This window comes from Tachysurus vachellii, chromosome 3 (assembly GCF_030014155.1).
Source record: "Tachysurus vachellii isolate PV-2020 chromosome 3, HZAU_Pvac_v1, whole genome shotgun sequence".
Taxonomy (NCBI): domain Eukaryota; kingdom Metazoa; phylum Chordata; class Actinopteri; order Siluriformes; family Bagridae; genus Tachysurus; species Tachysurus vachellii.
In genome coordinates this window covers 1,935,717-1,956,976 of record NC_083462.1, presented here as the reverse complement: position 1 = coordinate 1,956,976, position 21,260 = coordinate 1,935,717, and the positions used below count along the sequence as shown (strand labels likewise).

Genomic DNA, 21,260 nt, shown 5'->3' with positions numbered 1-21,260 from the left:
CTATTGGCAGAAAGTGGGTATGTTGAAAAGCAAAAAAAAAAAAAACACCAGTTCACAAAGATCTTGCCAGGGTTTCTGTGACATAGCGTCATGACTCCAGCCTCATTACACCCTCAGTGGTCCAGGTTCTGTTTTGGTCATCGTGTGAATCGGTGTAATGAGAAACTTATAGCAGGGGAACCTGCAGAACCTACAAACTATTCACCATCACACACATCATGAGGAAACCTCTCCTGTTCAAACCTTTACTCATGCTTAGAATCCTGATGGTCTAACGCTCATATCACTCGCTATATGGAAATATTTCAGGGTGTCTTCAGTGTTCAGTGTTAGAACATAAACTTTAACCTCTTCTGTTGTTTTATTCTTGTTTCCGTTGGTCTCTTCCCCCAAGATAAATCATTTTGTTTATAAAAAACAGGATTGTGTGTGTGTGTGTGTGTGTATCATAGTAATGATATAGTGCCAGAGAAGTGAAGATAAAGCAGGTGATGTCACTTCAGTTGGTTGATCATTTGATTCTCACATACACTACATTCACACATGATAGAGGGATATTTATATTATTATATACACACTCGTTTAGATATGACATTAAACCGTCTGTTCATACAGTTTTTCTCTTTATTTGCTCAAACACAAAAATAATTATTTACCAAATTAAAATGTATTACTATTAATGTTGCTATTAAGAATATATTACTGTTAATGTTATGATACTAAGGAATTTGTTGTTGTCTTATGTTTTAGAGTAAATGTTAAAACTGGAAACAACAAAAGATTAAAACCTATTTAAACCTTTAAATGCTAAGCGGTCTTTGAGCTTTTTAATTACATACTGAAGAACATAAATGTAGTGAACAGGCATAAAATTAGTAACACTAATCTTTATATTCTTTACTGTGAATTATAAACACAGTTAAATAACAATACACGAGGCACTGATTGGATTAGTTTAAAGTGCACTTTCACATTTTGTGCTCCAGCTTTCTAATCTCACTGCTGTTTTCCTTTCCCTTCGGAGACGATGTGCTCCGGCGCCGCCTTATAGAACCACTCGGACCACGAGCCGTCGTACAGGTACACGTTCGGGTGTCCACACAAGTGTGCTGCAAACGTGATGTGGCACGCCGTCACCCCCGAACCACACGTCACACAGAAGGGCTTCTGCAGGTCGACGCCTGCACTTTGGAACATCTCCCTAAGCTCCTCCACTGGATGCTCCTGTCCAGAGGAATCCATAAAGGAAGGAAAGGGCATGTTGATGCTGCCGGGTATGTGACCGGGTTCTGTGCCTGAGAGAGAGAGAGAGACAGACAGACAGACAGAGAGAGAGACAGACACACACACAGAGAGAGACAGACACGGAGAGAGAGATAGACAGAGAGTGAGAGAAAAAAGATAGAGAGAGAGAGAGAGACAGACAGACAGACAGAGAGTGAGAGAAAGATACAGAGAGAGAGACAGACAGAGAGAGACGGAGAGAGAGAGAGAAAGAGAGACAGACAGACAGACAGACAGACAGACAGAGGTGTCATGTTACAGGAGAATAATGAATGATAAAGAATGACAGGATGTAATTTGAGACTTTTATAGTTATTAATATAAAGATAATCTCTCTGCACATCCAGCTAATAACAGATGCTCCGTGATTAAAGCAGCATCTCTAACAGTTATTAAAACGCTAATGTTTACCTTCGCGAGGTTCAGGCTCGAGACCCCGGAAACGTCCCTGTACTCTCGCGTCTACGAGTTGGAACTTCCGGTCGGTGAGGTTCTGCAGCACGTCTTCGTACGTTTTCACCCAGGCGGCGTTCTTCTGTGCCGTGAAGTGCGCGCGCTCCGGTGTGGAGTACAGGTCAGTGACCGGGTGGCCGTCGTGCAGCCACTTCTTCATGCCGCCGTTCAGCACCGACACGGAGCGGTGACCGAAGAAGCGGAACATCCACCAGACGCGGGGCGCCGCGAACGCGCCGAAGTCACTGCAGTCGTACACGACCACATGCGTGTCGTTCCCGACGCCCAGGTTTCCCACGTACTCGGCGAACTCGTCCTCACTGGGCAGCATGTGATCAAACGGGGACGACGTGTCGCTGCACTCATCTATGTCGAAGAACGACGCGCCTGGGACGTGACGCTGCGTGAACTCCTCGCGCGCATTCCGTTTTACTGCCGGCAGGTACCACGAGGCGTCCAGAACCCGCAAACTCGGTCCCACGCGCTTGTTTTTGATCGCTTCAGCTAACCACTTAGCGCCCACCAGAGCCTTCACCTGAGCGGCCATGACACTCATCTGAAGTGATTCACTAACGAATCGATTCCTTTGAACTCTTGAGTGAACGAATCGATTCGTTTGGACTTTTGTAACAAATTTCTTGTTTATCAGAAGCAGCAACGAAGTTAGAGATGAAATAAGCAATCCTTTCTTTTTAAAACAGTAAAAAGATCATTTTTATTTCTGACTCAATGCAAAATAATGCAAAGTGCATTATAATTATTTTAAATAAATCAAAGAGTCTTATGAATAGAAGTTAAACATCGTAAACAAAATATAATATGGGTTCGATATATCTTAAAAAAGAAATGAATATATCTGTAAATTGTTCCACAAATACACTACTGATGCAAATATTTAAATAAATAATTTTCTGACACAGGAAGTGATTAGTTGTAACTTAATTAGCTCATTAGCAAAGCCTGACTCATCATTTTAAAGGTGTGGTGCACAATGTTTGAAAGCCAATGTTGACCTTTGAAATCACCAAAACAAACACGCACCTAACCCCAATGGGCCCCTGTTTTAATAGCTCTATAACGGCAGGTATCCGCCATGTCAATGTTTCAATCGCTTTCTGCTAATGTCAGACCTGCACACTGAACACTCTTCACCGCATATTGACAAGACACACATCTTTCTGCTAATTGGGTACACTTCTGTTTTGTTAGTCGGCCCGACTCAGTTTTCTGAAGCATTTTTCAAACATAGTGCACCCCACCTTTAAGTGTAATTAGATCTTCCCACCTAAAATGCCCCCATTTCCGCTGGTGTTTCAACAGTGCAACTAATTTAGATGTAAAATTAATACAGTGCTGATGCCTTCAATGTGACACTTTTCACACATTGCATTTTTCAACCGTTCACATTGTCACATTTTTGTAGAACCCTAGTTTTTACTAATGACTATATTTGCATTCTAGAGTTCAACTTAAAGCAAAATTTTTGTCCTCGTCCTACAACTCTTCATTTGACTTCTCTTAAAATAAAATCTCAGCAGGTCACTCTAACTCCCAGAAGATCCTGACTTTTTAATCATGAAAACTTTATTTATAAAATAAAATCATTTTGGGGAAAGTTGAGTTCATGTTAGATGTTATGTTGAGATGAATTATGAACCCTCGTATCGTCAAGAGTCTGAGGAGTTATTTTGTTTTATTTGTGTGTCACAGTTATGAGAATGTGATTAAAACCTCATGAGTCTTTAAATATAAAGTGTGATCCATTTTTTTTCTCGATCTGAATCATTTATGAAGGGTGATATCATGGTGTTTGGGGCCAATGGACCTTTTGCTTTTTATTTTCTTGCCATTATTAAAGTATGTTAGACGTGTCCTGGACTGGAATTTTATAAATGAACAAAAAATGTCTTGTATGTACCTCCCGTCACCATGGTGAAAGATAATGAAAATGATTACTGACCTAATTTGTAGAATTTTAAAATCTTTTACTCTCTTTTGACAAACTCATGGTTTTGCACCAACAATTGAATGAACTCATCACTTCAACTTTACAGTACAATTCAGATGAAACAGATCACAGAAAACAGATATACTTTTATGTGTAACATAAGGGTTTTATTGATATTTTCCATAATTAAAAAAAAAAACAAGAAATGAAAGAAGAAATTAATTAACTAACGATGTCACACGCTACACACCAAAAGCCAGTGTTCCTTAGATTTACTCAGTGATTAGGTGTACAAGCTGAGATTCATACATTTATAAAATGCTAACATTTATTTGTATTGCAAGCATCACTGCACTATATCTGAAAGATATACATGAATGTTTTATTTAAATCTCTATTTTTATATATGTGGTCATAAAAATCATCTTAATACGTGGAATCTTACTTTCAGTTATGTTAATAAATGTACTTGAACTCGAACTAGATTTTAAGGCATGTATTTCTTGGCTTTCATTCTGGGGATGATCTGCATGTCTCTAACATCATTGTGCTGTAGTAACCAACACAGGTATCTTTCTGTACCCATCCCCCAACCACTTGTAGACAAAGGTATGACTTTCCTCATGTTGATGTACCATTTATATGATTCCTCTGGCACAGCATGGTGTCGTAGAGCTTCTTGTACCATCTCAGGGGTGGAGTGTCGTTCCCCAAGCCCTACTGTCTCCCCCAACCACAAGAGCAAATCAGCTGCCTTTGCTTTGGTTTTACTAGAGCCTTTAACATAAGCTTGGTAGAAGGGTACACTGAGGTGATCCATTTCTGTCAACCAAACAGCACCACCATACTTTTCAATCAAGGCTGCTTCTCCTTTCCGTGTAAGCTTTCTGCCAAACTGAGGCTGCCCATCTTGTACCCACTCAACACAATCAGAGGATGACATCATTGGAATGGCTTGTTTAAGAGTCACCCTTGGGAGTGGTTTCTCCATCATCTTTAACAGATCCTGTACATGAGACAGTGTTCCTGCTGCACTTAGGATGATCTTTGAGTGATGTTTTAACATTGCCTGCGTCAAGTGGACCACATAGCCTTCTGCTATGCTGACAGCAGCATCCATGTCTCCAAGCAACTCACACTCAACATGGTAAAACTGATTCAAATGAGTAGCATCAGGGTTCTCTCCTCGAAAACTGGGAGAGACATAGTATGTCCCCGGAAGACCCTCCTGAAATCGTAAGAAGTATTCTAGGACAAACTGCATGGAGTCAGCCAAGTACACATCTTGGCCTAACATATTGACAAAAACAGGCTCAGAGTCAGACCCTAGACCCATTGGTGAAGAAATGGTGTCAGTTGTGATTGGTGTCAGAGCATACGAGTATTTGCATATGTTTGTGAAGAAATCAACCGTACTGTGGAATAAAGTATTTTGGATCTGAAAGAGATTGCGGTACCATTGGCTCTTAATGGCTAATATGGAGTGGCTTTCAGGTTTTTCCCAAGTTCGAGGCGGAGATGTCTTTGTGATTTTGGTGTGGATCTCTTTTAGAGCATCTGCACTTGCTGGAGGACCATCAACAGATGTGACATACCCAGGGTAGATTGGGCAGAACTGGGGAGGCACAGTGTGAGACATTTCACCTTGCTTTGTGACAATTGGAATTAACTTGGCATGGGCATAATTTATTTCCAAACCCTCAAATATGAGGGCCACACCTCTAGCACCCATTCCCTTTTCAAGAAGTTGAGATACTTTCCGTGCAGCCAAAATGAGGGCTATGTAGTCATTCTTGTCAAGACGGAAGATGTCACTTGATAGTGGTCGTCTTGGCACCAGAACGGTAAGGCCAGGTGTGTTGGGGAATGGGGTAAGAAAGGCTACATGTTGATTATCCTCCCACACACGCCAGTGTTGCACCTCCCCTTTCACAATGTGTGAAAAAAGTTCATTGTCAGATGGATCTCCATGGAAATCATAGTAAGATGGAGCATTGGGTGTTGGGAGCTGAGCCCTGATCTTTGCCTGGACTTGGTCAAGGAATTCATCCTCACAACGTGGGCCACTCTTTGAACTGCAATAGCCAGGGTCATGTGTGTAGAATTCTTCTTCCCTGGCAAGATAAGACTTCCAGTTAGGTTCTAGGCCATAAAGAGGTAGGATTTTGATAAAGGCAGGCTTGTCTGGTTGGGGTCTAAATACAAGAGCACATCGGTACACACCTAGTTTCTCACAAAGCAAGTTAGCTACTGTTTGTGCCTCTAATAACATTGCGACATAGTTAGGCACAGTTAACTGAAAAATACTGTTTGGTCCATTTAAGGCTTTTCGGGTTAGAATGGTTGTTCCTGAGGTCCATGGTTCAGAATGCAAATAAGCTACTAGTTCATGATTTTCCCAAATCACATTCGCAAAGTTCATCATGGGTCTGAAGACTTCAGCTTGAGCAACACCACTCTTCATTGATGCAACAAACATTACTCCAGCATTTGTCTCAACTACAGCTTCACCTTTGTGGTCAATAGCAATGATTCCTGCACATTTTGCACCCAGAACCTCATAAATCACTTCTCGACAGGCTTGTCTTAGACTGTACCCTTTGAGGTTGTAGAGACTAGCTACTTTATGAGCAACTGTCTGACATAAGAATGCATCACCATCACCGGTGCACGTAACAGCTAGTTTCTCATCAGCATATATTCCAGCTCCGACAATAGCTGTGTCTCCAACTCTACCTTTCCACTTACCTACTAAGCCCCCTGTAGATGTGGCTGCTGCTAGCTTGCCCCAGCAATCCAGCGCGACTGCACCTACAGTCTGAGGATGGTTGTTTGTATTTCCACTGAGTTTCATTGTAAGTTCCTTGTATCTGACATCAGTGTGAAAGTAGTCTGTTTTCACTGGCTTTTCTTTTTCTGACAGACCCTTCAAAAACTCCTGAGCACCATCTCCTATTAGTAATGCATGTTTGCTGTTATCCATGACATAACGGGCTGCTTTCACTGGGTTCTTAACATTGTGCAAGCAAGCCACTGATCCTGAGTTCTTTTTGTGTCCATCCACAATAGTAGCCTCCAACTCATGCTGGCCATTTTGGTTGTACACAGAGCCCTTGCCTGCGTTAAATAAGAAACAGTCTTCTAAAGCAGCAACACTTTGCTGAACTGCATCCAGACTTCTGCCTCCCTGTCTTAGCACTTTTACTCCCAGTGTAAGTGCTGTGTGAAGGGCAAATTCAATAACCCCATCTACCTTATTGTTCAACATCATTTCCTCTCCTGCTCCTCCATGAATCATCATGGTGAAATTGGATGTTCCTGGGAAAGTAGAGTCTGGTTTGTCCACCAATTTATTCCATTCGTTTGTGAAATTATTTGCTGCAGTGCCATTTGTTTCATTCTCTTTTTCCAGAAGGCATTCGATGGCTCCCATCTGCCCAGCAATTGCATACCTTATTGCGAGAAGCATCACAAGCTTTATGTTTAATTCAAGACACTGCTTGAGTTTTCCTAAGATACCGGCAAATGTTCCCTTTGCATTCAGCACAATGCGAACCTTGTCCTTCTTGCCAAGGTATGTAACAGCTAGCTGGTCAGTTGCATAGACGTTGCCAACAGCACAGTCAACACCTTCCATCAGATCCGATCCAGTCAGGTAAATGGAGGGGCACCCAAAAAGATCAAGAAATTTCTTAAGCGGGTTGTCCTGAGACAGACCAGTGCGCAAGACAGCTAAATGAGGCCCTACACCACTACCACTTTTAGTCGCTTTGATATGTTTTTTGTGCTCCATGAACGCTAAGTGGAATTGTTGAAAGAGCTCTTTGGTATAGCAAAGGTCATCAGCTGGCCTGATGCAGAACCCTAGGGCTGTAACTAGATGACGAGACAGCATTGTGACTGAATATGTGGGATCACAGCGACCATGTTTGTAGTGTCGCATGTGAGTAGGGGTCACCATGATGTATCGATCAGCTGATTCTCCAAGAGTTTGCCTTAGAGAGAGCTGCAATGCAAAATTTATCCATGCATCATATAATCCCCTGTGACTCCTTAGAGTTGTGAAAACATCTGGGTAAGATGAAACTTCAAAAGTAACAATAGGGTTATTTGCTTCTGAAAGACTGTAAAGTGGTTGATCCAGAATTGTAATACCTCCTAGTGGGAATTGGAGAGATTTTGGGTGGGAAACAGTATGATCTGATCTGTCTATACGCTCTATAGTTAGGGACTCTGAAACTTTCCATACACGTCCAACCACAAGGCCAGCTACCATTCCATCCAGGGCACTGTGTTCAAACAGCATGCCAGCTACACCATCTTTGAACACCACCATGTTTACCACCTGTAGATAAAATGTCAATAATTGCATATCAATTTCAATGCAATTTTAATGGCGTAAAGTTTTTAATTTCAATGCAATAAGTTTCTATAGCATCCACTTTTTTTACATACCTTGTCATAGTACCTCAAAGACTTGCTGTTCCCTCCTCCCAAACGGACCACACTCAGGGTATTTGCCAGGTCCACAGGTGCAGAGCAGTCTTCTAGCGACAGCGCCAGAATGGCACTCTCCATCACTTCGAGTGATTCTGCTGCTTCACCACCACCTTTCAGAATCTCCTCCCTGAAAGCGTACCATGCTTGACGATTAAGAGCAGAGAGACCACAAATTATAGAAGGATCCTGAACAGCTGATGCAGTTGGAAGATGCATAACATGAGCTAGCTGGGTGTAGAGGTTAAGAAGAGGCACAGGTGAGACCTTGCCCGTTTCGCTACACCTCTGTATAATCTGAATTGGGAATACACCTCCCTGGCAGATCACGATGGTATGCAGGCTTTCTGGATAGACCTGAGAATAAAATTAGAATAGGCAAACTGTTTTAATGAAAGCATATTCAAATGTACTATACAGATTAGATTTGATATGTCAGAGTCATTTTGACTGATTCCCACATGAAAAGAGTTTTAATACACTCATTTTAATACACACTGATTGTTTTGATCTTTAATATACGCAATTCTTGTAGGGGGTGTAGCTGTGTAGGTCATGTGCAACAAATCCATCCTTATCAACATGGCAGATGTATCTTACTTGAAGTTATTTCTCATTTTAAAGAAAGGAAAACAACAAGCAGAGCTAAATCCCAAAGATACCTCAGTAGTAATTACATTGTTAAAAACCTTAACCTGTCTGAAAAGCAGTTTACCATATCTTTACCTTTATCTGATCCTGATGTTTGCCTGGTAAACGACTGGCAGCAAACATCTCTGACTGTTGCGTGCGTTCTGTAGGTTCATCACCCTCGACAAGCCGGGGCTCACTGTACAGCTTGGCTACAGACCACAGTAGAGTGGTAGCCCTGTCAAGCTGCACACTCTCACCAACAGCTTTGGATGGAGGGAGCACTGAGGGAATTGCTGTGGAGGTCGGTAGAGAGTCGAAACTGGACAGGAGACGCTGTTTAAATTGATTGGTCACCCAGTTCTCATGGCAGGAGATGCTGGACTTCAGCTGCTTGTGTACATCCTTTAGAGCTTCTGTTTCCTGAGAAAGAGCACTTTTAAACTGGGTGTACTCCTCTGGAGTCAGAATAAGCTGAAGCACTCGGCTTGCTTCTTTCAATGTGACGTCTAAGTCAGGAACGGGATAATCGAGTAGCGCCATCCTGAGGACAAGAGAACCAAGGGACATATTTTTTAAATCAATTCCTAAACCAGGATATAAATGTAAATTTTCACCTGACAAGATGTCAATAAAGTACGATAATGAGCATTTTTTCAACTTTGAGTGCAAAAGTTTTGTACATCAAAAGTGTTTTGTGATTTTGTGATTTCATTTCCATCTAAATTCTGATCACAGTACATTTAATAATGCTTATGTCCCCAGAGACGTTTGCTTTTGTTCTGTTCTGCTATTCATCTGTCATTTCTCTTTAAGATTATTTATCCCCTTTTTGTTCCTGTATTTGTTGTTATTTTGCTACATCTATTTATTCTCATTCACTTATTTCATTCTTAGTTTGTCCTACTTCAGTAATTTGTGGTAAGTTCAGCGAGGAACGTGTGACTCAGTTCTAAATTATGGCTGAATTATCTCTTCACAGTTCACATGATCTGCAGTGCTTCATTGTTTAGGCTAAAATTCATTAACTCGTTTTCTCAAACCAGCATTTTCCTCATGTTTCAGTCAAATTCCAATGCAACCCACAGGATACACTAAAATTAAATTTTACTTAGTGTCTGAGAGACAACCTTTGTTTCCTATCTTATTAGTCTAGCACAGTGTTTGTGTGTCACGTCTTCATGGAAACATAGACTTCGTGCTTTAACATGAGTTTGTCTAAAAGGATTTATTTTAAGGTAATATTTGCAACAATGATTTTAAATTATAAATGAATTATTTTATATTTTTATACCTATTTATACCTTTTATACACCTAAACATATTTTAAGTTACTTTCCAATATTCCACATCCACACTTAGGACCCAGTTGGCAGATTTTTCTTTATTTATTGCTCAAATAAAAATAAACAAGCTGGCAGTTTTGAAGTAGATTTATCAGAGTTTCCAATCCTTTAGTATAAATGTACATTTTTTGTATTTTGTCTCCTTTCATAAAACTTCACCATATTACTGGTTGCATATGCTTTTAATCTGTTTATGTGGGAAATAAAAGAAAACAGTCTGGCCAATCAGATTCCAGAACTAAACAGCACTGTACAATAATGTCATTGTGATAAACTTAATGTTATTCCAAATTTCACAGAATGACCTTAAGTTAAAATTTCTTCATTTCATCTTGATGCATTTATAATTATTATATATCACAGATTATATAGTCTCTATCTATGTATCTATCTATGTATCTATCTATGTATATAGAATTTGTACTCACATGAGAGCAGAATGTCAGACTGCAGTTATGTGCTGAAGCAACTTTGGTTTTGTTGCAGAAGTTGAACAGGATGAAGGCTGTAACACAGACCGGGTGACTTTAATAACAGAATTTAATTTCCAACCTCCCTGTACAGGCAGCATCCATCACTGCCCCTTCTGTTCACCTCCCTGTTTTTTATAAATCAGCAACGTAGCAAAACAAGGAGTCTAAAGACATGTATTCGAGTGTAAAAGTCTTAGACACACTAAAAAGCTATGCAAATGTGGTCTTTTGTGTTTAGGATCCCTGAAATGATTCGTTGAGTCGTTTTAATTTTCCAAATCTTAAAACAAAAATAAATATTGCAAAAAATGTTGGTAAGTTAGTAAAGAAATTATCTTTTAACAAAATAATATACAATTTTAAATGGAACAAATAAAATTCTAATGGGTTTTACCTTAAATAAATAAAAAATGTGACATACAGATGCTCCAACACATAAAACTTACCAATTCGTGCCATTTTTAAAAACTCCACTTTTCCTGTCACAGCTGAGGTACTTTTTGAAAAGAAATTAACTTTGCATATTTTATTACAGTTTACTGTTCTGTATATAAGTATGGTTTTATGTAGAAAAGTTTCATTTCATTATCTTTCAAGGTGTCTGCATTTCTTTTTTTGTTTGTGTTGCATGGTTCTGAACAAAGTGTGATATTTTGTAAGTGTCTCTCTTGGTGAAAATGAGAGCTGAAGTGTGTCCAAAGGTGATTTATTTCCAGAGGTGGGAGTAAGTCACACATGTGCAAGTCTCAAGTAAGTCTCAAGTCTTAACCTTCAAGTCTCAAGCAAGTCTGAGTCATTTTTTGTGAGTGTCAAGTCAAGTCAAGTCAAGTCACTGCTTTATGTCAAGCAGGTCAAGTCAAGTCGTAGCTTGAGTCAAGCAAGTCACTGGCAAGTCATACAGATGTTTGATGATTTAACTAAATGTATATATTAAACAAAGTTAAATCTACAGTATTTATGGACTATGAGTCCATAAGTCTTATTTGCACCAAAAAATTATTATATGCATTTATTTTTAAAAGGTGTCCACATACAGGTGAGTTGTAAATACAATATAAATCTAAAAATGAATAAAAATCAAAACTACAAAGAAGAAGATGTAAATGTAACTGAAATAAGGCCAACATAAAAGCATGAAATGTTTCAATGTGCCTCAAACATGGCAGAAGACCATGGAAAAGTATATATATAAAAAAGTACAATGGTTTCTATGCAACCAAATGGCATTTATTGAACAGGCATTCACCTTTTAATGGGACATGAAAACCAAATCCTTACATTAGATCCTTCCTTTTTAACAAGAGAATAACAACAACAACTAATCACGTCAACCAAAAACCTTGAAGTGAATTAACTATTGGAGAGAGAGAGAGAGAGAGAGAGAGAGAGAGAGAGAGAGAGAGAGAGAGATTATTGGAGTAAGTGTAATTTATTAATATTAAAGGGATAGTTCACCTAAAAATGAAAATTCTGTCATCATTTTCTCACCCACATGATGTTACAAACCTGTATAAATTTCTTTGTTTAGATGAACACACATGTAGATATTTTAAGGAATGTTTGTAACCAAACCATTCATGAGCCCCATTCACTTCCATAGTGGGGAAATAAGAATACTATAGAAGTGAATGGGGCTCATGAATGGTTTGGTTACAAACATTCCTTAAAATATCTACATGTGTGTTCATCTAAACAAAGAAATTTATACAGGTTTGTAACACGAGGGTGAGAAAATTATGAAAGATTTTTTTTTTACTTTTGGGTGAACTATCCCTTTAAATTGAATGTGTGTGTGTGCGTGTGCATGCGAGACAAGAATATGGCTGTGAATATGGCTCTGAAGTTTTTTATATTTATATTTATGTTTTTTATATATAATGTGCATCCCCATAAAAAACCCATACGCTTTTCACTCAAACCCTAACAGTGAAGACCAATTATAAGCGCTATTGCAAAAAAGTTTTCCACATAAACAGTGACCATTTACACTACATTGCGCTTGCAAAAAATTTAATTTCATAGAACTTCAATTGTGTCATTCAATTGTGAGCGATGTGGTCGCATTCTGCTGTTCTTCTCTTCTCATCTTGCACAAAATCCCGGTACCCGAACTTAATTATTTTTGGTGTAGCGCCTTCCATGTTTCATCACGACTGTTAAGGTTTATTAGTTAGTGCGCGCGCTCCCTCTGCTTGCCTGCTGTGTCACGTGGTTAGATTACGATCTTGTGTGCGTTTAAAAACAGATTTAAAAAAAAAAAACAAGTTATTTCGAGTCATTAAACTCAAGTCCGAGTCAAGTCTCAAGTCATGAATGTCAAGTCAAAGTCAAGTCGAGTCTTTTTTTAATATTTGTCAAGCAAGTCTCAAGTCTCAAATGTGCGACTTAAGTCTGACTCGAGTCAAGTCATATGACTCGAGTCCCCATCTCTGTTTATTTCACATCCACATGATAACGTGGAACAATATGAAAACTTTTTTTCTCAGAGTTGCGTTTAAAGAAAATCTTATTAATATTAGGATTTCTGAGTTTATGAATAGTTAGCATGCTATTTTGGAATGAGGAAACATTAAATTTACTTCCTTACAGTGGAGGATCATTTACAAGCTGTTGCTTTACATTTTGAGGGATAACCAACAGAAAAGGTATTTCCAGAAAGTACAGGGATGTAAATATGCACGTTTAATATTCTGTATATCATTTATGTGTACTATTTATGAACTTATTTTTGCTTCATTTTTGCAAGAGCTCTGAGGAGCTATAATCTGATGTATTTCAGTACTGGTTCTAATTATAGACACACTGTGATCCTGTGAAATCTCTTTATTTCTTTACCAGATAATTTGCCGTTTTACCTCCTTTGAGCCGAAAGGTTTAACGAGACACAGGATCTTTTATCATCTCGGTCATCTCTGTGATCAGATTTTGAATAATAAGGAGTTGCAGGATCTATGTGACTCTCTCACCCTCCATATGTAATCTCACATCTGAGAACTAAACCCTCAATTTTTTTGTAGTCAGTGTTATTGTCTGTGTTTTTAACTGCGAGCATTCCAGCACTTTTTCCAGAGGGTGTAGAAAAGACAATTAATTGTCTTGCCCATTAAATTTCTTAACCTTATGTTTCACATGTACAAGGTCAGGATTTTATTACCTGAGACATTTTGTCTCATTTGTGTGTAAACGGTGATTTATTTGTTGGTTTGTTTTGTTTTGCATTTAGATAAATAAACTATTTTTAGGGACTGTTATATAAGAAAGTCTTTGACATGCAAATTTTATGCAAATTATATGCAAATAGGTGACCGTTTAGCTTTAGGCTTAATTGCATGTTGTTATTATTTTTAAAAATGGCAAATTATTGACATTTACGTTTTTCAATAAATTTAGCTTCATTTATATAAACATTGCGAACTCCGGAAATAATTCTCTCTGTCGCGTGCGCCGCTGGTGGTCACGTGGTGTTGGACTTCCGGTGCCGGATCTGAGGGGATTGTGCAGCTCCGCTTTGAAATAAAGGACAAAACGTTTATTAAACTTTTATAAACGTGAGTGTTTCTGTTAACGTTATTAAAACGTGATTATTTCAGTGTTTGGGAGATTATTTATATATTTTCATCTCATAACTCCAGTTCTGTTGATGTTTAAGGTCACCGAGTGAGCTAGCAGATTAGCCACCTAGCGCTAATGGTTCATAATGTATGTTTTATTATTGTTGTTATTATTATTATTATTATTATTATTATTATTATTATTATAATAACCTATGCGTTGTTCAGTAGTTGTGGTTTTCTTGTAACAGATTATGTTTTAACAGAAATCACACGTTGCTCTGGTTAAATTTCTCTAAACTTTGTATGTTTCCTGTATTTGTCTCTGTGTTTCTCTCTGTGTCTCTCTGTGTCTCTCTCTGTCTCTCTCTGTGTCTCTCTGTCTCTCTCTGTGTGTGTTTCTCTCTGTGTGTCTCTCTCTGTGTGTGTTTCTCTCTCTGTGTCTCTCTCTGTGTCTCTCTGTCTCTCTCTCTGTGTGTTTCTCTCTGTGTGTCTCTCTGTGTCTCTGTGTCTCTCTCTGTGTGTTTCTCTCTGTGTGTCTCTCTGTGTCTCTCTCTGTGTGTTTCTCTCTGTGTGTCTCTCTGTGTCTCTCTGTGTGTGTTTCTCTCTCTGTGTCTCTCTCTGTGTCTCTCTGTGTCTCTCTCTGTGTGTGTTTCTCTCTCTGTGTCTCTCTGTGTGTGTTTCTCTCTCTGTGTCTCTCTGTGTGTGTTTCTCTCTGTGTCTCTCTCTGTGTGTTTCTCTCTGTGTCTCTCTCTGTGTCTCTCTGTGTGTGTTTCTCTCTGTGTCTCTCTCTGTGTCTCTCTGTGTGTGTTTCTCTCTGTGTGTCTCTCTCTGTGTCTCTCTGTGTGTGTTTCTCTCTGTGTCTCTCTCTGTGTGTTTCTCTCTGTGTCTCTCTGTGTCTCTCTGTGTGTGTTTCTCTCTCTGTGTCTCTCTGTGTCTCTCTCTGTGTGTGTTTCTCTCTCTGTGTCTCTCTCTGTGTCTCTCTGTGTGTTTCTCTCTGTGTGTTTCTCTCTGTCTCTCTGTGTGTCTCCCTGTGTCTCTCTCTGTGTCTCTCTGTGTCTCTCTCTCTGTGTGTTTCTCTCTGTGTGTTTCTCTCTGTCTCTCTGTGTGTCTCCCTGTGTCTCTCTGTGTGTCTCTCTGTGTCTCTCTCTCTGTGTGTTTCTCTCTGTGTGTTTCTCTCTGTCTCTCTGTGTGTCTCCCTGTGTCTCTCTGTGTGTTTCTCTCTGTGTGTCTCTCTGTGTGTTTCTCTCTGTGTGTTTCTCTCTGTGTGTTTCTCTCTGTGTGTTTCTCTCTGTGTGTTTCTCTCTGTCTCTCTGTGTGTCTCCCTGTGTCTCTCTGTGTGTCTCTCTGTGTCTCTCTCTGTGTGCGTTTCTCTCTGTGTGTCTCTTTGTGTGTCTCTCTCCCTCGGTGTTTTTCTCTGTGTGTCTCTTTGTGTGTCTCTCTCTCTGTGTGTTTCTCTCTGTGTGTCTCGCTGTGTCTCTCTCTCTGTGTCTCTCTCTCTGTGTGTGTCTCTGTGTGTCTTTCTGTCTCTGTGTCTCTCTGTGTGTCTTTCTGTCTGTGTCTCTCTGTGTGTGTCTCTGTGCGTCTCCCTGTATGTCTCTCTGTGTGTGTCTCTCTCTCTCTGTGTGTGCGTCTCTCTATATGTTTCCTGTATGTCTCTCTGTGTGTGTCTGTCTGTCTGTCTGTCTCTCTCTCTCTGTGCGTCTCTGTGCGTCTCTCTGTATGTCTCTCTGTATGTTTCCTGTATGTCTCTCTGTGTGTGTCTCTGTGTCTGTCTGTCTCTCTCTCTCTCTGTGTGTCTCTCTGTGTGTCTCTCTGTGTGTCTCTCTGTGTGTCTCTCTGTGTGTCTCTCTTTGTGTCTCTCTGTGTGTCTCTGTGTGTCTCTGTACGTTTCCTGTATGTCCCTCTGTGGTGATGTTATAAATGATTTATAATGCTGTTTGTTTTACACTGTAATAGCACTAGAAAGGTTGTTTAAATCAGCGCTGCCATTAAAATAAGAACATGCTGGTTCCCAGATTAAGATTAATTTGAAGAGTTTTTTTAATTAAATTTGAATATAACATTTTATTTATAACGCGAATTTTTTCTCGCTGTACACACAACAGTTTAGGGAAAGACGTCATTACCTGAGAGAGTGTGTGTGGAAATATGACCTCAGGAATAAACTTTGTAAATTAGCTGTTTCTATAGAAACAATATAAACCTGCGCTGCTGCTGTTACTGAAAACTAATCAACACCTTCTGACCAATCAGAATCCAGAACTCAGCAGCTCTGTAGCAGTCGTGAGGGAAGCTGACATGATGGGAGTCGTGATGTACAGCTGAAAGTGAGGGTTGATGTATAAACCCCCACATCCCCATAAAAACAACCTGAACAGTTTTAGTTTGATGTAACAAACTGTAACTTAGTGAACCAGTGTTAGTGTATCACAATGTTTTTGGGTTTTCTTTAAACACACAATCGTGGTTTATTGTTGAACAGATGGAGAAGTGATTCATCGCATGCCGTGCCGTAACAATCCGAGCGATAATGTCCTCGCATCGTTCACAACCTCCATCTGATCTAAGCAGGACAACACGACTGATAAACAGCTGTTTATAGTCGAGTTTCTTCAAATGATAAACTCAGCACTTATGTAAAAGAAACTTAATCTAAATAAGTATGTCAATTTGCTTAATTTATATAACCAGAAATAAATATAGTGTTCGATATTAAAAAAGAGATTCTGTCTATTCAGAAATCTGAAATATGACTGATGTGAGTGTCTCAAGTGTCTTACCATAAAGTGGTCATTACACTTCCTGTTTCCGTTCTTTTTCTGCATGTGTAGTAATACTGTGTTGGTCTTGGTTTTCAGGATCACAGTTTGTGGCTTTACTCCCTGTCCTGTAGGAATATGTGTGAGAGACTCTGAGAGCTCTCCCCGATGGGCGGCTGGTCCCGCGGCGCCGTGCTGGAGCTGTACCGAGCGCTGCTCCGTGCAGGGCGCCACCTGCAGTACACCGACCGCAACTACTACAGACGTGTCATTGCCCGCGAGTTCAGACACTGCCAGTCTCTCAGCGAGCCTCAAGAGAAAGAGGAAGCGCTGAAGAGGGGACAGTTCTTCCTCAACAGCTCTCTGGGAGGACTCGTCTAGTGCAGAGTGACGACGGCAAGCGGCAGGTATACGTCCTGTTACACAAACGTCACTGTAGTGCTTCAGACTCACTGGGTGCACTAACCTTGTGAATTGTATCTGAGTTTCTGTTGAATAATTATCTCTGTTTCTGTCTTTCTCTCTCTCTCTGGTGAAGGATGGCAGGAGTGAACGGAGATCGAAAAGGAAAGAAAGATGACAATGGCCTCAGCTCTGCAATCGATTTTGTGCTGTCCAACGCCAAACTGGTGCTCGGGGTCGGAGGAGCCGCCATGCTGGGCATCGCTACACTCGCTGTCAAGAGGGTGAGAGAGAGAGAGAGAGAGAGAGAGAGAGCATCTATGGATTCATTTATATACACTTCAGTGGTTTCCTCTTTCTTAGGGTTCAGTAGGTCACCATGTTCCTTAGGTTCCACAGTTCTGTAGGTTACCTGGCTCATAAGTCCTTATTCTCTCTGAACCTGTGAATCTTGTACATGGTTTTCAGTTTCTCATTCATGTGTAGAACTTATGCTGATCTCAGAGCCTTTCTCGTCTCTGAGCTCGTCTCTGAACGCTATCCCTGCATGTCCGTTGTCTCAGATGTACGACCGAACACTTAGCGCTCCCTCCAGCCCCACAAAAGCCAACCAATCAGGAAAGAGGAGCTGGGAGGAGCCGAACTGGCTTGGGTCATCGCCACGGACACTAAACCGTGATATGAAGCAGAACGTCAGTCGGTCGCTGCAGACCCTCCCCACATCCACCAGCTCCTTCCAGCCCGGTAATTGGCTACTTATTAATTAGACCACATCCACTGCATTATAAACTACTTCTACCTGTTCTCATGGTGTCTGTGTGTGTTCAGATTTTCCACGCAGGACAGCAGGGCGTCCCAGCAGCAGGAGCAGTAGTAAAGCAGCGATGCAGCGAGGGCGGATGCGTCTGTCTCTGCAGGAGCACCTGTGGGCGTTTTATCACGAGCGTGTGAACATCTCGTCTGAGGAGCAGCAGGCAGCTCGACACGCCGCCCTCGACATCTGCGCAGAGCTCCGAGCATTTATTCACACCAAAGTGCCAGACATGCCTCTGCGAGACATGTACCTCAGTGGCAGCCTCTACCACGACCTCCAGGTCAGCAACAAAAAGAGAAATAAGTATTATAATAACAATAATTATAATAATAATGAAGATAATAAATAATATGCTGTCTCTGTAGGTGGTGTCGGCGGATCACGCTCAGCTGATGGTTCCTCTGATCCTAGAGAAGTCTCTGTGGTCGTTTGTCCCTGGTGAGGAGACCATCATGAACGTTCCTGGGTTCTGGCTTGTGCGTCGTGAGAACCTGGAGTACTTCCCTCGTGGCGGCAGCTACTGGGACCGCTGCCTGATTGGCGGTTACCTGTCACCGAAGAGCGTGCTGGAGGTGTTTGAGAAGCTGGTGACAGGGTGTATAAACTGGCCGGCGATCGGTAGCGTGCTGGGCTACACGGTCCGTCCTGCCATCCCGTCACACACGGAGGGGCTCACACTCTCTCTGGAGGTGCAGTATGACTCTGAGCGACGGCTCCACATCGACTTCCTGCCCCTGCTTGTGTCGGAGGATGCTGTGTCTCTAATTGCCAAGCCTCACCGTGAGCGAGAGAACCTCTGGAGGCAGAGCTTTTGGTCCGCAGAAACGACGAGGTTGCAGGCTCTGGACCGAGATGATGATGGCTGCCGCTGCGTTTGCCTGAAAATCGCCAAAGCTGTGTGCAAACTGAACCCGGCACTGACGCCACTGAACGCCAGCCACCTCGCCAACGCTGTGCTCCTGCTGAGTGAGAGCGAGCGCAACTGGAGCCACGAGGTACTAGCCGAGCGTTTCACACAGCTCATTCGTGTGCTAGTGGGACACCTAGAGGCTGGAAGGCTGCCTTGCGCCTTCAACCACAAGGTCAACCTGCTGTGTGAGCTCACGCCGCGAGAGGTCGATGAACTTGGGTACACACTGTACTGCTCTCTGTCAGACCCTGAGAGTCTGCTCAGAACTTGAACTTGTAATCATACACACACACACACACACACACACACATTACAATGTAAAACTTGACTTTACAACCAAACTAGTTTGTGCAGCGATTAGTTTAATAAGGTGTGTGTGTGTGTGTGTGTGTGTGTGTGAAGACGTCTCACTGCTAAAATATTCTGCTGCTAAACGTTATTGGTGTTGAGCAGGTCAGCTCACTCACTCATTCTGTATTCCGTCATTAAACAGTGAAGTGTGTGTGTGTGTGTGTGTGTGTGTTAGCATGTTGATCAGTGTTGCTAATGTAAGTGTTTGTGCTTGAGATCAAAACCCTCCATTTGATTTGATGAATTCAATAAAACAGTGCTAATGTCAAAAAATGCAAGTATTATTCCTCATAACAGTGCAGGGTGGGGTTATTTCCCCCCACCCCCACCCTAGGGGGATTAGTTTCCTATAACAGCAAGTCCTCAAGAGTTTAGTCCTCATAAAACACTGTAATTTAGCAACAATTAGAATTTTCATCACTCAAACGACGACGTGTTACTTTTGAATCCTTTTACAGTTCGTTCCTGTCGTTACTTATGTTACAGCAGCTATAAACACTCGCTCACTCGTTACTCTCTCTTTATTCTCTCTCAAACGCTCCCTCACTCGTTACTCTCTCTTTATTCTCTCTCAAACGCTCGCTCACTCGTTACTCTCTCTTTATTCTCTCTCAAACGCTCGCTCACTCGTTACTCTCTCTTTATTCTCTCTCAAACGCTCACTCACTCGTTACTCTCTCTTTATTCTCTCTCAAACGCTCGCTCACTCGTTACTCTCTCTTTATTTTCTCTCAAATGCTCACTCACTCGTTACTCTCTATTTATTCTCTCTCAAACCATTGCGGCTTGTCGTGTTATCTTAGAAACTGCACAGAAGTGTGAACTGCTGTGTTCTGAAGACGTGAGAAACCTTAAAGTTTCTCTGAGACTCCTTCACACATGTTGTAATCTGTTTCTAATCAGCGGAGTGTCCACCGTCGGGTCCCTGTGTCGCAGCTGTTACTATAGTAACAATAAAGTCTCAGAAGAAATGCTGTAATATAAACCCTAGATTCTGACGCTGTTATAGAAAACATCTTCTCTTCTGACCAATCAGACTCCAGAGCTCAGCAGTGCTGTGCAGTAACTGTGAGAGTTTTGTTTTTATATTTCTTACCTTTCTTTCAAGTCATTTTTCAATTCACATATTATTTTGAACCATGTGCTCTTCTGTTGCCTTTCGTATAATTTTATGACTGTGACTTTTTTATTCTGAAATGTTTTGGAGTTTCTTCAACTCCGTGTTGATGTCTTTAAACCGCCGAGCTGTCCTCCGACGGATGGAGGATGTGTGCGTTTCTGAGGACATTCGAGACTTTCAGTATTCTCTCGTCCACATGAGCAAGTCTTCTGTACTGGAAATCTTGTGTAGAAACTCAAGAGTTCTGTATTATGGACTTGTACACAGTCATGTTTATACAATTAAAAACAAAGTCTGATTTTAGAATTAAAGACCTGAAAATATTCTGGAATAATTTCTTAAAACATCAGTAGCACGAAAAAGGAGCCTACAAACAATTCTGATAGTGTGTGAATACGTTTGGTGTTTTAATCGTGTTTGTTGTTTGCTGCTTATGGACACCTCGAAGCTGCAGATGATCTTCAGCCAATGATAAATAATGCTTTGTATAAATGAATAAATAAATGATTAAAAATGCTATTTATATATGAAATGAAACTCAAACTCTTTGTTTAATCAGAGAAGCCTGTTATTTATAATACAGAATATGATGATGATGATGATGTGAGTCACTGCATTTCACTGTGATGTGTCATGTGATCTATTAAAACAGCAGTAACTCACGCTTCCACCTGCATTAGTTGGAACACAATGATTATTTTATTTTGGATTCTTGTAAC

General features: G+C 40.9%; 4 protein-coding genes across 5 annotated transcripts; 2 read left to right on the top strand and 2 right to left on the bottom strand.

Moving 5' to 3' along the window:
- Positions 1-610: 610 nt before the first annotated feature.
- mpst (mercaptopyruvate sulfurtransferase) lies at positions 611-2,311 on the bottom strand. The gene is made up of 2 exons (XM_060865273.1): positions 1,696-2,311; positions 611-1,295 (listed from the first exon to the last, which is right to left on the bottom strand). Exons 1-2 carry the CDS (start codon positions 2,291-2,293, stop codon positions 997-999), a joined length of 897 nt encoding a protein of 298 aa, XP_060721256.1. The 5' UTR covers positions 2,294-2,311; the 3' UTR covers positions 611-996.
- Positions 2,312-4,092: 1,781 nt separating this feature from the next.
- si:ch211-256m1.8 (uncharacterized) lies at positions 4,093-9,299 on the bottom strand. The gene is made up of 3 exons (XM_060865255.1): positions 8,909-9,299; positions 8,141-8,539; positions 4,093-8,030 (listed from the first exon to the last, which is right to left on the bottom strand). Exons 1-3 carry the CDS (start codon positions 8,954-8,956, stop codon positions 4,173-4,175), a joined length of 4,305 nt encoding a protein of 1,434 aa, XP_060721238.1. The 5' UTR covers positions 8,957-9,299; the 3' UTR covers positions 4,093-4,172.
- Positions 9,300-14,059: 4,760 nt separating this feature from the next.
- LOC132842556 (mitochondrial ribosome and complex I assembly factor AltMIEF1-like) lies at positions 14,060-17,325 on the top strand. 2 transcript variants are annotated; one of them, XM_060865292.1, is made up of 2 exons: positions 14,060-14,179; positions 17,079-17,325. In XM_060865292.1, exon 2 carries the CDS (start codon positions 17,113-17,115, stop codon positions 17,323-17,325), a length of 213 nt encoding a protein of 70 aa, XP_060721275.1. In that variant the 5' UTR covers positions 14,060-14,179; positions 17,079-17,112. The 2 variants fall into 2 exon arrangements, with proteins under 2 accessions (XP_060721275.1, XP_060721274.1); XM_060865291.1 differs by having other exon boundaries at positions 14,064-14,179; positions 17,044-17,325.
- Positions 17,326-17,483: 158 nt separating this feature from the next.
- mief1 (mitochondrial elongation factor 1) lies at positions 17,484-19,839 on the top strand. The gene is made up of 4 exons (XM_060865262.1): positions 17,484-17,630; positions 17,910-18,090; positions 18,175-18,440; positions 18,526-19,839. Exons 1-4 carry the CDS (start codon positions 17,484-17,486, stop codon positions 19,339-19,341), a joined length of 1,410 nt encoding a protein of 469 aa, XP_060721245.1. The 3' UTR covers positions 19,342-19,839.
- Positions 19,840-21,260: the final 1,421 nt, after the last annotated feature.